The 17,958-nt window shown below is 36.6% G+C and overlaps 1 protein-coding gene across 2 annotated transcripts in view; it reads right to left on the bottom strand.

The window, feature by feature from the left end:
- BANK1 (B cell scaffold protein with ankyrin repeats 1) overlaps window positions 1–17,958 on the bottom strand; it is a 157,213-nt gene that overhangs the window by 135,844 nt on the left and 3,411 nt on the right. For both annotated transcript variants that reach the window (XM_075149623.1, XM_075149624.1), the window contains exon 2: window positions 7,447–7,542. In XM_075149623.1, coding sequence (XP_075005724.1) covers window positions 7,447–7,504 — 58 coding nt within the window. In that variant the 5' untranslated portion in view covers window positions 7,505–7,542. The remainder of the gene's footprint in view (window positions 1–7,446; window positions 7,543–17,958) is intronic.

Below are 17,958 nucleotides of genomic sequence, written 5' to 3'. Positions count from 1 at the left end.
AACAGGATTGGTACGTTTAGGATATTTTCGCAGCACGGTATTAGGATAGTTGTTAGTGATCTTTCTTTACTGTCCTTATTCTAACAAAATTACCTACGAACCTGATAAAAATCAATCTAGAACTACATTTTTTTAGTTCTGCTTTCCCTTTAGGATGTAAAACATGATGCTAGTAAGAAGACTAATACTCTTCCACAGTGTTACTAGGGTGACAGTATGAAAGAACTGGCACAGGCTGCCCAGGGAGGTTGTGGAATCTCCCTCTTTGGAGCTACTTAAAAGGTGCCTGGACATGGTCCAGGCTCTAGGTGGCCCTGCTTGAGCAAGGTGGTTGTACAAGGTGGCTTCCAGATGCCCTTTCCAACCTCAACCATTTTGTGATTCTGTGAAACCATAAAAAAGCCTGTGATTTGCTGACCAACACAATATACATTAAAATGCCAGGGTGGCTTAATACTCCTGGAGTAGTTCACAATCACAGCCCTGTGGAGCAACAATAAGAGACTCAGGGATAGATACAGCTGCTGCACTTAACCTCCATTGAACTTCATTGCGTCTCCCAGGTTCCTGATGGGTCAGGCAACCTGACTGGCACTTGGCTGCAGTGCACCAGAGCTTCTTTGCAGGTGAGTTTCTAAGCTGCTTCTTTGTGAATATCAGGAGATATGGAAATGGTGGGCATGCACAGAGTTAAAATGTTTCTTGGGCGCATAATGGATCTGGATAGTGGGATGCATTGTTGGAAGCATAGTACAGATGTAGGTAAGGAGAATAAAAATCTTTTCAAGGATCCCACGTAAGCCTTTATACAAAAGAAGAAACTGAACCTAGATCTCCAGTCCAGGATTACTGCTTTAATTATTGGACTTCCCTTCTTTTTAGAAGAAGTTATTTCTAAATTTTATTCATTCATTCTTTACTCAGGAGATATTTCAAACAAAGATTACCCAGCTGAAGGCTGACTGAAATTTGTAGAATAGGGACACTATAGCTTAGTCTCTTGAGTTCACTATATGTCTATGAACTACTTGGAGGACAGCTGCCATCTTTTAAACATTTGTGAATACTCATCCCTTCAAAAACTTTTCTGTCATAGGAAATCATATAGGGTCATGCTCAATATGATAGTGGGTGATGATATTTCAAGACGAATGACCCTGACCAATACATTAGAGCAGGGTAATATTTGTCAAAATACATTTGGAAAGGTGGCTGCTACATTTTTCATGACAAAAGCATTCTGAAAAACGCCTGTTTCTGCTGAAATGCTGAAGTTTAATTGTAAAAATAAGTAGTAATGTATTTCTCATTTAACTCGGAGCAAAGTTACGTGTTTTATGACACTAGGATAAGAAACCTACTTGCTGCAATGCTGCAATGTTATTTGTTTTCAGAATCTTATTTGATTTTCCATAACTCTCACACACAAAAAAAGTAGAAACAAAAAGCTATGAAGCTTGCTGCACAGTTTCAAAAGAAGAAGTTATATTAACAGAGCTGTAAGGCCAGAAGCTCTTTCACCCTGACCACACCGTTTCATATCACAGGAAGTGGAATCACCAAGCACCTTCTATTTTCAGACCCTATTTACTAAAAGCACTGTAGTGGTCCTTTAAAAATACAGATTTAAAGAGGATGATTAATCCATGAAGAAGATTTAAGAATTCATTCTTTACACTTTGTTTGAATTTGCTTAGTTTCAACTTCCAGCCACAAAATATAATTTTATCTATTTCTGCAAGCTTAAAGAAGTATCTGGTCTCAGAAATCTGTCCCCTAGGATCTTCAGACTCTCATGAAGAGACTCTTAGCCTTGCCTTCGTTACAGTTTGTAAACTGGGATTATTACTCTTCCCACTACAAGAGAGGCTTTGTAGAACTCCTACCATTCTTTCTGCACTTTTGTGAACTCTCCCGCCTTTTCAAAATACTTTTTGAGGAAACCAAAACTGTATATAGGGTAAGAGTTCCTTGATACGGGGCATCAGAAGAATAAAATAATGTCACTTGAGATTACCTCAGATATGCATGGAAAGTTCACATTCAGTTTTTAAGTCAAAAGGTCTCATTTTAAGTTAATGCTCAGTTGCATTTCCTTCTATTATGATGGACTTGGTAAGGGCATAGCTAAGTGGAATTGCAGGGAGGGATAAAAAAGTATGTTTAAATTGAATGCTAAAAACATTTTTTTAGAGCTTCACAGAATCTTGGCATCCTGACTGTGCAGAAGAGGGATCTGCTGGTGTCTTCCACAGCACCCACTTGGCCAAGAGTCTAAATTTCCTCTCCATGTAGAAGGAGAGCACTGGTGAGGAATGGTGCACAACTGTGCCTCATCCCTGTGCAGACTGGAAGCACCCAAAAGGCATTCCCATATCCCAGAGCAGGAAAGAACTGCTGGACCAAACCATTCAGGCACAGCTGAAGAGCCCCCTGTGTGCTGGGTGTGGAGGAGTAAGTCCTTCAGTAGAAATATTCTTAAACACCTGACATTATATAATAATCCTAATAAAAATACACATAAGGTATAAAGTTCACCCCTGTGCAAATGGACAGTAAAAGGCTTGAGTACTCAAGAAATTCTAAAGATAAAAGTGAGGAAATTGCATTGAAATGATGAAAGAAGATGAAATAATTCTATTTCCATACAGTACATATGCACCTAAGTCCGCAGCTTTGATCTTAGCTAAGTGTGAATAAGCAAGGGATTTTAAGATGTTTATTGAAGGCTCGACTGCATTTCTTTTTAACAATATTGATTTTTATACATGAGAAAGAAGGCTTTATTTGTGTAAGAAAAGGGAGTGAAATATATCTAACACCACACTTGATGGAAGAAAGGCTCTGCAACATACATCTCATAAAACTTTAATTTAATATGGCTGCCGTATTTAATTTGTCTTTTCTATCTATATACAGAGGGAAGAGTCATACCGTTGAGGAGAGACTCATGTGAGCAAGGTATTTCATGCTGCAGTTTGGTGCAATGTTTATTGGTTTGAAGAAAGCAGCTAGTGCTATCAAGTTACCTGTGGGAAACCAACTGTGAGTTTGTTTTGAATTATATGCTTGTATTTTTTTTCTGCCATTGATCTGCCTTCTAGATTGAGAGTTAACTTTGATATTAAGGAGGAATGCAAGACCTACATCTTACTTCCCCAATATTGTATTAAAAGGTGAAATATCACTATTTTGAAATGCTTGCCTGACTTTAAATGTAGAGTCAAAGTTTACCCTAGGAATAGTTATGAAGTTCCCTATCTAAAATCTACTCTATGTGCCTTTAGCTTTCTCCTGTTACACAATGTTTTTGCCTTCAGAAATTTTACTAAGATGTAGATGCTTGAATGCAGCTTACTTGAAAACTAAAGCCCACCCAAAACTCTGCTTTCAAAACAGCATCATTTTAACCTGAAACAACAAAAGCTGAAGTCTAGGTTTAATGCAACACTACCCAATATTGAATACACAGTAACAATGCTTAACTTTTCAACTAGAGTTTTTTCCCCTTCATTATTTTCCTCTCTCACTGAATATTTATTTGAAGTTACTGCACTTGGAATATAATGTAAGTTGAGATGAATTTTGCTCCCTTGAACGTTAATGTAATAGAAACTATCATATCCTGACAAAATTAAGCCATGCTTCAACTACTCCTACTTGGAAATTGACTCAAAGGTAGAAATAAAATGTATTATTAGTTCAGCAATGAGAAACAGTAAGAGAATTTATGCAGTCATCCATAACCTGAAAGGGTTCTTCTGACAAGCAAAACTATTCTCTAGTTACTGATGTGTGGTTGCCCAAAAAAGCACATCTCGTGAAACATGCCATCTGAAGCCTTCCTTGAAAAGGAATCTTATGAGAACCAAATGAGATGAGGACATCTTTGCAGACTAGTGTGACCAAGCAGGAATCAAGAACTTGCACATATAAGGCAAAAAACCATCTCTTTTACGGCAACAATTAAAAGATATAGTACGGAGGGAAAAAAAAAAAGGCAATATATTAGAAAGTGAAAGGAAATCTCAAGAACTCTGTAATGCACTAAACACATCAGGAAGGCAAAGGAAACAAATCAAAGATTGGGGCTTGGGGCTACTCTTAAACAGGTACCTCAGTTTATGAATCTTGCAATCTTGTAAAAGATAGTTTCTGTGTGTTTAGAAGTGAGTAAGAAGTACTTGGTAACAGTCATCTTCGATAACTACACTGCTAGATTCAGAAAAGCAAGTCCTCTGCACAGATGCCAACTTATTCCCTACCTTTTAAAGGCTTAATGTTTGTAGATGATGTGCTTTATTTCTAGATATCTGCATTTTACTACAGTTGTTTCCAGCAAATCAGCATTAACATACTTTGTTTGACTTAAATAAGGCAGATTTCAATTAGGCTAGGGTTTAAAAATTTGCTCTACAGTCCCACTGTCTTAGGATGCTTTGACTAAAAAAAGTGAAACTTGAATACCAATGTTCACCCAAGTTTTAACCAAAAGATGGATCACCATATTTCTCGGGGTCATCCACAGCCTTCTCCAGTTAGGGTACTGGAACACAACAATGTCATTCCCTGTTGTTCACTCAGCTGCCCAGGAATTCCTATAACCACACAACAAGCTTGCCGCAGTCAACCCTAACTAAAAAGTAATCCAAGTCTGTTTACAATCTTTGCCTCAATCGCATTAGCTCTTGATATCTGTGTGAAGAAAACTCCCTTTCAAATTGTTCTCAAACACTATGTTGAGAAAGGAGAGGATAAACTGCTAGAGAAAGAAGAAAATTCATCCCTTTTATTTCTTCCTGTCACAGATGTCCTCACTTGGGGAATGGGAGGTTGTTTTATTTTTTTTAAATGGCAGTCTTGAAAGGAAAGACATTTGAGAAAGAAGTGTATGAACTCTGTCAGTATGTAATGAGCTACTGTCCATCAGCAAAAATTTTGCTAAAATAAGTACGGTTGCTGAGTATCTCGAAGGAGAAGTGGAAAAGCACAGAATGGAAGTTCTTGCTCACTTTCTCATAATATATTGATGAAAAATTGGGGCAACATAAGCAATACGGAATTATATCCATTGCATCTTTAATTCTGTTGTGAATAGCAGACTACACTCTCCAGGATTACCATGAGTATCTTCCCATGCAAAAAACTTACACAAAAAGTAGTAGTAGTTTTTTCCAGGCAAGGAGAGCCAGGGTAGGGAAACTGAAGACTTTAGAAGTCGACCACACTCATCTGATTAGACTTTTACGTATCTTAAGATTCTAGTTTCACTGTCCAAATCAAATGTCACCCAAGGTGAATGCTTAACATTCTGCCACGAGTTCCCATTCCAAAGAAACATGCCTTCTTCATCTAGAGAGTCTTAAGCCCATGGTTTTTAAAACGGCTAGGGTTTGAAAAATGTCTGTTTCCCCTCTGAGACATCTCCTCTGCTTTCCCTTTCCCCCATATTCCTTTCACCCTGTAGGATAAAACTATGGGTATAGTCAAGGGTCATGACACAATGACAAAAAATGGAGCATGAGAAACATAGGGAAGCGTAATAGACTCCCATCTTTGCTCGGAGATTTGCAAAACCTTTCTTCTAATCTCAAGAAGATTCATTTCCATTTGGGCTGTATGTAGGATGAGAATAGCAAGCATACATACCAGTTCAAATGAGACTCCAGAAACAAAAGACCTTTAGTCTCTTGGCCCCTTTGCAGTCTTTTCACAAAGATTCAGCCATTCATCTCTTCATATTGCTTGCCCTGATCACTTAAAATGATATAATAAGGAACTATAGAAAAAGTTTCACTAGCACTTCAAACAACCCCTGCAATTTAACATTTGGGAACAGAATGAGAACATTTAATTCAGCACTAATTAGTGGCCTTAGCATAATGAACTGCCCCTCACCCATCCAGAAGGCATTGATTTTCCCAGTCAGCGCATCTGACACACATCCAGTAAATGTATCTCAAAATGCATCTGTAGCTCTTGGTAGCTAGAATTCTGCAAGGCAAATACCCTCAAGCAAGCCAAAGTGGATTCATCGTGGGAAGGACAGCAGAAAGCACTTTAGAACTACTTGCAGATAATGGAAAATGTTTTCAAGTCAGTCATGTTGCTTCTCAGAGACGTTCCACTAATGGAAATGAAAATTATATAAGACCGCTTGTAAACTTTAGAGTTTCAGAGTGAGATCACAAAGTAGCTAAATAGCTGCAGTGCTGTGGCACACCTGTTTCAATTAAAGCAATTATCCTAAAGCATGGGACATTCCTGCCATCACTGTATCAGCCAGCAGAGCGGCTGCAATTCTATTCTCAAATGCCTATTTAACTAGAATGTAATAAGAACATTTTTATCGTTTATGTACCTTCTGTTGCTAATTGCTAAGCTATATGTGAAAACAAATACTTGGTCTATCTGTATAAAATCAAGCCTCATGTCTTCATCATTCTTCTTACAAAGCTCAGTCAGGTCTGGAGCGGGCAAAATGAGGTTCTACAGAGAGGAACAATTTTCCTACAAATGGGATGAGTTTAGGCTTGATCTTGTGGGCTTTCTCTGTAACAAAATTCCATTGACCTTCCCTACAGTGACAATGGGAACACAGAGCCAAGTAAGTTCCTGAGGTACCTTTCCACAGCATGGACCTGACCCAGGTAGACTAGAAAGATACCTGACTATGAAAACTGAGAAAGCTAACACTATGCCCAAAAAGCTGTGATACGGCCCTGGTTTAGGCCTCTCTGTCTGATCTGTCCTATGAATACATATGCAAGTGCAAGGATTATCACAGTATCTTTGCCTGTGGAGGCTTGTCCATCTACAGCTGAATACCTACTGATGGACAGGCACTCTCATTTCTAATGACTAAGCACAAACATGGGATATAGAGGTCAGAACTCAGTCCTCTATTTCAAGGTACACCTCCTCCTTTATCACCATCGCAATGAGGCAAAATTTTGTGACTTTACAGTCACTTCCTCAAGAGCAAATCACACCTTTGGTAGATTTTAGCAGAATACGATCAGGTAATGCAGAAATGCTTTAGACACAAATAAATAATGAAAAGAAAAATATACCGTAATGACAGTATAAAGAGCTGAAGTAATATACTACTTTTTTTATGATTGCTGTTGAACAAGTCCTTAAGGTCACATGAAAAACTGAACAAGCTGTATCCAGTTTGTATTAACTGATGCTATTGCTACTAGAATCAAACACCATCTGAAGCTTTCCCTTACGCTATCACTATAACTATAGTTCTATAAACATGAAACATTTTTAAAAATTTCAATTTCAAAATTTCACTGTTAGGGTAGACCAAAGTGTCCTTTGTTTTTTTTTATTGCTAGTGTTTCTCTTATCAGGATCTCTCTAGATGTGCCCACCCTGACTTAGGCCAGATATTTTTGCATTTATGATCACATTTAAACTCTGCTCTTTTAAATTCACCTTCTTTGCTTTTTCTTCTGCCTTCTGTTGCTTTTTCCTCTGCCACCTTTGATTCCATTGTTACTTCAGTTTCTCACAAATTCTTATCTCCAATTCCTTCAAAATAAGAAACAGAGAATGGAAAACATTCTGCAGATATTAATTAGTGCTAGGGGAAACAGTCTCGTGAAATCCAGTACATTTACCTCTATTACAACAGAACATACGTCAGAAAATGGTGTATATACAACAAAACAGAAAGCATTGATCTTGCAAGCAATAACATTTTGGGCAAGTTGCTGTGATCTGGGGAGGTCACAGAGTAGCACTGCTGTATCAAACACAAGGAAGATGTCTTACACTATAAGTAGTGTAATTTGTACAGCAGAGACTTGGCAGACACTGATCATCAGATAATCACCATTACACGAAATGTTTTGCAATAAATATCACCACTTATTGCAATTTCTGCTCAGAGATTTCTGTGTTCCCTGCATTTGTAACATGATCAAATACACTGAATTAACCACAGATGACATCCCAACAGTTCCTAAGTTACAGATTATCATTGACACAAGAAATTTGTCTGGTAGAACTCTCTTACAGTAGTCATAGAATCACAGAATGGGTTGGGTTGGAAGGGACCTTTAAACATCATTTAGTCCAACCCGTTGCCATGGGCAGGGACACCTTCAACTAGATCAGGTTGCTCAAAGCCCCTGTTTGGCCTCACTTGGAACACTTCCAATGATGGGGCATCCACTTCTCTGGACAACCTGTTCCAGTGTCTCACTCGTACTTCTTTAGGTTTCTAAAACTATTGTTACCTTTGCCACAAGTCAGCAGAGTATCCAGGGAGGGCTTCTGACACCCCATAAATTGAATGGCTTGATCTTCTCCTGCTTTTGCAGACTGGTTTAAAATACATTTTTTATGTATCTCATTTACTTGAGCATTCATCCAGAAATTAAAGGAAGTGTGAGAAGCAGTTTCTATTTGATGTATAACATGTCTAAGCTATGAGCTGTAGAAGAAAATGTCCTCTGGTTTCAGCTCATTTCTTTTGTCCCTTTCTGAAAAATATGTGACCGTCATCAAAAAAACCCCAAACAATAACAACCACAACAAAAAAACCCAAGACAAATCTCTAATCAGTGTTGGACAAACACTTTATAATTTTGTGTTGATCTTTTTAACAGCATTCATGCTAATGATGCACACAGAAGGAAGTAAATGAAGTAGAAAATCATTACATAAATATGTGTAGCTTTATAAAATGAGCAATGACAGAGCTAACAGTGAGTTAGAAACCAAGATAAATAAAGCATTCAGCAACAACCTCAGTGGAAAGCTAACTTCTCTGTATTAAACCCACCTCAGCTTCCTCTCTACTGCCTTAAGACAAAGATTCTAGACACTAGCTATATAACAAACTACTTTTATTTCTGCCCATCAGACAGAAAGAAATCGAATTAGTCACATGAGTGCAAGCCTGCCTTTACACAATTCACCCATAGGATTGCAAAATCAACCGCAATGCCCAAATACCGTTAAAGCTTACGTGAGATTCAAAGGACATTTTTCCAGCAAGCATATCGCCTCAGCATAAGTTTAACACATGCAATTATCTTTCCCCCCTGCAAAATATGAATTCTCAAATTATTACCAGTCCTAAAATAGGACCAAATTGAAGAATTACCTGGGTATCAATTTTGGGTCCTCCTCTAGTGGATAGCACTCACGGAAAGGTTTAATATAACTACTACTGCCTTTGACCAAATGGGTTGCTTCCTGGAAATGAACCAATTGGAAGTTCTGTATGTTCACGTTCTTGCAAATAGATTTACCATACCATACGTACATACCTACCATACTTTACTGTCGCTGCCGTATATTCTCACTGTTGGATAGAAACAGGAAAACTATGTCTACATAATTATGTAAACTGGAAGAAATGTATCTCACTGGTACTTTCAGTTTTTCAAGCACACTATCTTCCATTTCTAGTTAGAAAGGTACAGAATAGAAAGTGAAAAAAAATCCTTCCTGAACCATTTCTGAGACCAAATTAAACCTTATCTCACTACAGAACTTGTGTAGTTCAAGTATAGTAAAACTCAGAAGCTTGAGCGGGACAGGACAGGACCATGGAATTATGAAGCATCCTCCTTTTCACATGATCAAGCCTCTCATTTTTTGACAAAATCTATATAACCAAATTTTTACTTTCCTCTTGAATATCCAGAAAAAGAAAAATCTTAAAAGAAAACAGGCTGATGCTGTCATAGGTCTATCACCATCTTCTTTGTACATAGATTTTATTAGCATCTAATCTAAGACCTCTCAAGATACCACAGTTTAACATGCTACTGCATGCCAGCTGCTCAGCAATAACTGATCATGTGTTTGGTATAGACATGAAATACAATGTGCAGTCTTACATTTCCTCCTCTGAAGTTTATACCGTGAATGCTTCATCTTCCATTTACTGCAAATTACTGCTATAACTGCACAAACATCTTAAAAACACAAAAAAATCTCACTGCTACCAGAAGGGGCAGTCCTACAAATCTCTGCTATACAGTTGTTTATACCCACCCTGGCAACTTATTTTTTTATTCGCCACTTTGATCAACTCCCCAGCCTGCTTTGCCTTGCAGTTGCCTAAACAATTCTGTTGACAAAAGGGAAAATGAGGCATGGGATAAATCCAAGCCTCTGAAGTTAATGGGAGGGGAAGATTGCCACTTGCAGCAACAGCTATGGCTTAGAGTGAGTCAACATTAATACTCAGTTAAGATCGTGATACTTTTAAAGCAAATCATCTGATTGTCCTTACTTACCAGGCTTTGCTTCACCTTACCAACTGGCCATGGAGCACATAAACTGCATACCTTTCAGATAAAAGTAAAGCAGAACATGTGCTTCAGAATCACACCTAATGTGCGCCACCGGCTAACGCCATAGAACTAGACTAGAAATAAGCTCCCTTCAATGTACCCTGCATGGCTCTCAGGTCCTTAGCACTTACTGCTGGCCTCTACAAATCCCATTCTGTAGGGAGCACTTTTTACCAGTGTGGAAGTAGCCGTACAGCATTTGGGAAACTAAGTCCTGAGAGTGCTCACTGACTTGGTCATGGCCACTCAATGCTAAACCGTAGTAACGTGAGCATGCATCTGAGCTCCCACTCACTCTTGCATACTTGCACCAAAGCAGGTTGCTCAAGCGACACTTTTGAACATAGCCACTTTCACTGAATTCGTAGCTGGTACGGACTGCAATGTCATATGGTCCTGTAATATTCAATGCATTTATAGGTACCTGAATTGGCTAATTAGGACTACAACAAAATGAAACACTTATTAAATTAAATGCTTATTATGACATTAAAATTCAGTGAGCAAGATTTTAACAATATACTAAGAATGGAAATATCCAGAAATAAAACAACACATTCAAGAGTCATTTTCAAAAAATTACAGTTACTTAAGTCTCTTGTGAAAATTTTCATCAATCTGATCTTCCAGTAAGAAACATAAACCTATAAAAAGAGAGGAATTTAAGTTTGGAAGCACTCCTCTAAAGACTCCTACTGCTTTAATAAAGACACAGATTCTTAACTATTATTTATCCAGTACTGGATTGTTTCATGCAAGCTTTTTTTTTTTTTTTTTTTTGCTAGATGTGTGTGAAAACTTTGCTCTTTTCAGTGTACAAAGCAAAACAGACTGTTTTGGGGAGAGTATGTACATTTTGGCAATTTAAATTTTACAATGCTCATCTGTGACATAATTGTGGTGAAAGAAATACAATAGTATAATTGACTTTTATAATATTTTAAATATGGTTAATGTTCAACCCTTGATTTCTGATAAAAAGGACTAGCTTTTCACAAAAGTCTCCAGAACATTAAATCCAATGAATGAGTTGTCACAGCTTCAAAGGATAGTTCTGCCTTTTTATGGTGTTATTTAAGGCATGTTTTAAAGAAGAGGTTGTATACAAAATGAATAATAATGATTATCACATATCATCCACAATGAACAATATGGACTCAGCAGCATGTGGGAGTACCAAATTTATGGTATACACTATCTACTTACAAGCTAAAATACAGGAATATGGATTGCCATTTTAATGAATTCTATAAGCTTCAGTGTTGAAATACAGGCTGCAAGTTTGCCAATGAAACAGAGCTGTTTTTAAACTCTCGTAGAAAACCAACTGACAATAGCTTGGCAAGAGCGCTACAAGAAAATTAAAATGAAACTGTCCTGAATGTGCCCTGTAAGCAGAAAATACTTCTGTTTCCAAACTGATAAATGTAGGATCTGCCTTAAACTTTCACAGAAAATATCTTTTCTCCAACTCAATCATTACAGACTGTTTCATGCATTCAATTTGGCCTCCTCTAAAATGGAAGGAGGGAACAGAAATGATAAGAGAGAGAAACAAATTTGTAAGTTTTGATGGTAAGATTATGGTGTTACAAAAACAGTATACAAGTATGAAAAACCTTAAAAAGTTTTGATTAAAAACAGTGGCAAAATTTCCTCTGATAGCGCACAGCAACAAGGCTTCATTGATTAAATAGAGCTATTCTGACACACACTAGCTAGGGAATTAGCCTTACATTTTTACAGGGAGGAAATCTACAGCGACTGGAGATTCACTGCAAGGTTCTAGCAGCAGACATCTTGGGGGGGTGGAAGAAAAAAGGTGTATTGAGTTTTCTGCATTTTTACTGGATTTTCTAGATAATATTGAACATCTTTTCCAAGCAAGATTTTTTCTATTCTTTGATTCGATCTTTATTAAGTTTCTGGTAATGTAGCCCTACCTTTTAAAAATACTATTTAAAAGATTCAGATAAATTTGAAATGTAAATTATCTTTAGATATTAAAAGAAAGATTAAGCTGCTAGAAATTACTTTCTGGACAGAGGTAAAACCATTTAGACACTCATAAAGATGTTGTGTGGTCTATCTGGTTTACTTAAAGGCCTAATCAACTTGCTTTGAAGTAAACACGAATTGAGACTCATAAATAGCATGGATTGTTTATTTCAGTTCCCTTGAACAAACAAAAGGCATGTGAGAAATAATGATGATCAAACAGTCATTTTTCAGAGGGCTTTTTTTTTTTTTTCTTTTTTTTAAAGTCAGCTCCAAAGTTGTAAATATGTTAGATCTGATTGAGCCAGCTTCTCTTTAAATGGTCAGCTAAACTGAGCTTATAATGGGAAGAAGTTGATCTAGATAGAGGCAGTCTGCTTGTACACTGTTAACTACACTGGCCACCGTCTTAGGATTTTTCATACATGCTCTCAAGCAGACACTCCCAGCTAGCATTACGTGCTTATCAGTCATAACTGAATTATGTGAATGCTACTGCAAACACTTCAAAAAAAATCTTAGTAACAAAACCTTAGAGAAGTCACTATGTGATGAAGCATTTTATACTGAATACTGTATATCTACCAGTTTCCCACTGTATTTCATGTTTTTAAAAGGAAGCTAATCAAAGTCAGAAGATATCTGTGTTTTGCTGTTTGTATGGTTTTGTTAATTAAAAAAAAATCGACTTCTGTCAGTCATGCATATTATAGTTTAACAAAGAGCAAGTGCCCAAGTCTTTCCAATCACATGAATCTTAATAAATCAGAAGAACACCACACTTGTGGCTTCGGATAAAAGTACTGCTTGTTTTCATTTAGTGCCCACTATCACATTAGCATTAAATGCTTTGAAAGCTGTACTGTATTTAGCCTTTCGTTTTTACAGAAGACACTAGCGTTACTTAAGATGGGGGCTTTTATTTTCAGTCTTCAAATGGCTCTAAATTGTCCTTGTTCAATTCACTCCAGGCATACTATATTTTTTCTTTTTAGCTATTTAAACTGTAAATGTTTCATGAATAAATGAAAATGATGAATAATAGAAGGGTGCACTATATGAAAATATGTTTAACATACATATTAATCAATTTCTTAAAAGTTCAATTTGTAAATGTAATTCCATAAATTTTTCTATTTTTTCAAAAGCTTCTAGAATTTTTTGTATTTTCCATTAGAAAATAAATAATGCTTACTATTTCAATCGTACCTCTAAACTGATATTAAAAAAAAAAGAACCAAAACCCCACCAGTTTTTATTGACTACAGTAAACAAACTTGAATTATTTATTCTTCATGAGTAAACATTGCCCCTGTGCCATAAAGAACAACCAAAAAAATGCAATATTTGGGTTTTTATTTATTTGGAAGAAAGTATAATGATAAATAGTGAGTGAAAATATAATTACTTCATTATTTTGACAGGAAAATAGCTTGCTTTGTTCGAGAGACAGAACACATGCACATTGCCAACACTGAGAAAGTTGGAGGGTAAAGTACATTGAGGAACTGAATTGCATGTGTATTCTCACACAAGGACTTGAATGCATTAGAGAGCCTCTGATAGGATCTCAGTCAGGTTTGGGGGGGGTGGTGTTGTTCATCTTTCAGTCTGACATTATCTTTATTTCTTGCAAGAACATTCTTTTATCTGGTTAATACAGTATGTCTAGAGTAGGGGATCTAGGATCAGGTATTAACTCCTAGATCCAGCTGCACTATTCAGTTGCACCTTAACTTGGTGTCAGGGCAGAACTCGAGCATCCATGAAAGCCTCTCTTCCTCCACACCTCTGATGTTGGTTTCCATAGAAAGGAAACCCAAGAATGTGAGCTGGACAGAAGCTGCGGTACACTTCAGCAGAAAGACCAGACACAGCCAAAAAAGTTACTTGGCTGATGAGATGGATGTTTTCCTTGTGGTTTTGAGAGGTTTTGCTAAATAGAGTAAGATGGAGAACCTTATAAGAATACAGTCTCCTCATTCCTTCCAAATTCTTTACCCCAAACTCATGTGCAAAATCACGAAACTGCTAGAGCATGTTTCACAAGGGCAAAGAGAAGAACAAGAAAGGTGTGCAGGACGTATGGACTTCAGAGGTAGAAGAAGAAAAGTTTTCTTATAAGATGAAGGAATTAAGAAATAAAGACATCTACTAAGACATTCTAGTGGAAAAGGGGAAGACATTGGCAGTTCTTTTTTTCACCTGTGAAAACCTGCAAGATTCAGCAACTCACTTGAAGTAAGTTTACCAGTAGGTACCAAAGGGAAAAATACAGAATTTGACAAAGATATTGCATTTCAGCTTCATAGTCTTACATGAATTGTCCCTAGTTCTTAAACAGAAGCAACAGCTGTTATGAAAATCCCCACTCCGTTCTTCTAAAGAACATCCTTAGGTATATACATACACTTTCACACAAACACATGCACATCACACCACATGCAAGATAAATATTTAAAATGCCAACAGATCACCAAAGAAGTTTTAAAAATTTTTCACCCATTTTCTTTTGCTTGCTTTTCTTTTTTGATTTCCCAATTTTAGTATTGTATTTAGCAATAACAACAATGAAATATTGCAGTATGAATCTGTACTTCATACATAGATCTCAGCTGTTGAAGTAAAACTATGGGGTAGTACATCGAGTACATCAAGACAGCTGGATATGCTAGAGACAGCATTTCCAAGAAAACACTACTCTTAATATCTGTTTTGAGGAACCCGCTACTGCATTGCCCACTGAGAAGGTAGAACATATGCTTGTAAAAGCATTTCCTTTCTCATCTCAGCATCCTGTAAGAGCTTCTCTGGACAGGAAAGCTAAGCCCTGCACTGCACTGCAAACCACCACTGTGTCCAAATTCTGCAGATGCTCAAAAAGACTGCAAAAAGTTGAATAGGGTTTGAAATTATTTTTTTTCCAGTTAAAAGCAAACATTACTATTTTACTATTACTACTACTACGATATTGTCATAATGGTGTTTTTTTTTTTTTTTTTTTTACTTAGAGAGATAAGGCTCTTAGGTTTGTAGCATTAAGACACTCATATCTTGGGTATCATTCCGAGTTTTCCATCTCATTCTTGGACAAGCTGTTTAATTTAGGACATCTTATTATCTTTCTTTTTTTTTTTTAAATATTCCCATAGTCTTAAAGCAAGTCATTCAACATCAAGATAACATAACAAATTTCAATGAACTACCATAAATACTGGAAAGAGCAAAATCCTTCCATGCAGCATCCCACCCAAGGGAATTTTTATCGCTAGGACTATCATATTCTTTCTCTAGATTTAGTTTTGGGCCTATCTGCACAGCAAAGGACTGCTGTATGAAGACTTATCTTTTGCTTTTTTCACACTATTACAGCACCCTGAATATTCGACTTTTTCTGCCCTCGCCAGAATTACATTTTATTTGCTTAAAACAGTGTGGGACCTGTAACTAAGTGTATTCACAGCAATTTTTGCTCTGATCTGATAGGAGACACAAATGTGTCTTCTAGATGTGTCTGAACATTAACAATAGCTTTCCAGCATTTTACATACAAATAAGAGAGATACCACTCTGACAACCATGTTCAAGTCAATTTTATGAACAGGCAGTAGAAGCAAGTCATAATAAATACAGAAATAAATAAATGTATTTTATCCTTTTAATGTTTTGTTTCTCCACAACTTGAAAGGTACTCCCCTGAAAGTTCTCATGCAGCTGATCAGTTAACGTTTAGGTTTACTGCAGACCTGCATATTTTCAGTATCCGCATTACCCATCCAAGACTTTACTTCAAAAAGGCTGAGTACTCACAAATCCAACTGTGGTAAAGCATAACAGTGATTTGTAAGCATTTGAAGAGAAATCCCAAGTATTTAAGAAAGGTAAACAAACAGGCTCTTTAAAAACATGTGGTCATTTCAGAAAAATCTATCCGTGAACTGTCTGTCCCAAATTTTCAAAAAAGCTCATCTCCTAAACTACTTGGTACTACATGCTTTTGAAAAATCTTGGCATCTTTTTTAATGACATCTGTCATTTACTTATATTTTTGAAGTACACTGATACTATCTTCATGATCAAAAAGGAAGGTAGAAGGAAGTTTGCTTTCCTTTTCTAATTGCAGTATACATTATTGTGTACTTCAGGGTTTGAATGCTCTGAATAAATGCTCAGATGGTGTACTAGCAAAACACTGTTCTCTGATGAAAGTAGTAACTGAGTATCACTGAATGCTGATACTCCAAGTAAACTATACTCAGGCAGTAACTGTATTTCCTATAGATACATTGTCAGTTCTCATTTATCATAAAAGTGATTTCAAGATACTGCTAAAATGAATTGTACTTACTTTTGTAAATTTGTTTTTAATAGTATGTAATATTTGGCAATAATGAAGAGTCATTAGTTGGCAATTGGTCATATAATAAAAATGACTGCTCATCACCCCTAAGCTTACAAGAAGCAATGAACCATAGCCACAAACTGTAGCTATTTATAAACACCTGTATAAAGTTTCAAGTCATTTACAGCTGTTAAACATGTGATCTCAAAGCAAAAGGGTGCTTTTCAAACTCACCTATACCTCTGCTTGAACTATCTCAATGTCAAACATGTGTACGCCTTCCCTTATTTAATTGTACACAAAGACTCACAGAAACATTGAAAAACAAAGTAATGATGGGACTGCTTAAGACCAGTTTGCTTTAACTGTCAGGCCTGCAATAGCATAAATTATACTCTATGGCTTAATGCAAAGCCTTGCTTTCTTACTATTCGGGGAGCCAATAAACACTAAATAATCATCAATATTACTGCATGAAATAGATCCCAGTTTAAAATTTAGATCTTGGTATTCGTGACTCCCTTCTTATCTTCATGGCAGTTTCAAAATGCCTAGATATTTAAAATACCATTCTGAACTTATTACTTTTGTTTACATTTAATAAAACTGTTTATCAAAAATCACTTTGTAATAGTATGATTGCAATTTATACAAAAGGTCAGGGCAACTTTATTTTTTTAATGATAGCCAGAAATGACTGGACCTCCCAGGAAGATATAATTATATCATAAGCTATTGCTGCTGTTTGCATTGTGGCACTTAAGCTTATTAGAGGAGTTATGTAGAGGAGTTAAAACATTCTTTATTACCTACAAGCAAATAAAGGAGTATATAAGCTAACCAAATGCTCAAAGACCAGCTTCAAGAGATACAAGGACAAGAAAACAGCGACACTGTGGTTCCTGAGTCCCTGGACACAAATGCTCTTCTTTTCAGAAACTGAGCTTGCTGGTCTTCTTTCACCTTTATTGTGGCATCAGTGATGCAATTTTTCAACTGTAGGTGGTCAATTGCTTGCATGCAAACTTCAGTAATCACTGCTTGCCACAGAAGGGAGACCAGTGAGGATTAGCATAAGGGAAACATCTTGTTAGGATCAACTTTTGAGTCTGAATCAGCAGCTCAGCACTTCTGAAGACAAATGATAGCTTTATGTTAATTACATGGCACTTGAGTTTCAAAGCTTAATGGATCCCATTTTTCTTTTTCCTCGTACAATATTTTTTCAAAATATAAAATTCTAGTTTTTAACCAACAAACTCGCCTGACAATGTTGCATCTGGAGTACACATC

The sequence above is a fragment of the Calonectris borealis genome, chromosome 4, assembly GCF_964195595.1.
Source record: "Calonectris borealis chromosome 4, bCalBor7.hap1.2, whole genome shotgun sequence".
Classification (NCBI taxonomy): Eukaryota; Metazoa; Chordata; class Aves; order Procellariiformes; family Procellariidae; genus Calonectris; species Calonectris borealis.
This window is presented reverse-complemented; position numbering and strand designations above follow the sequence as displayed.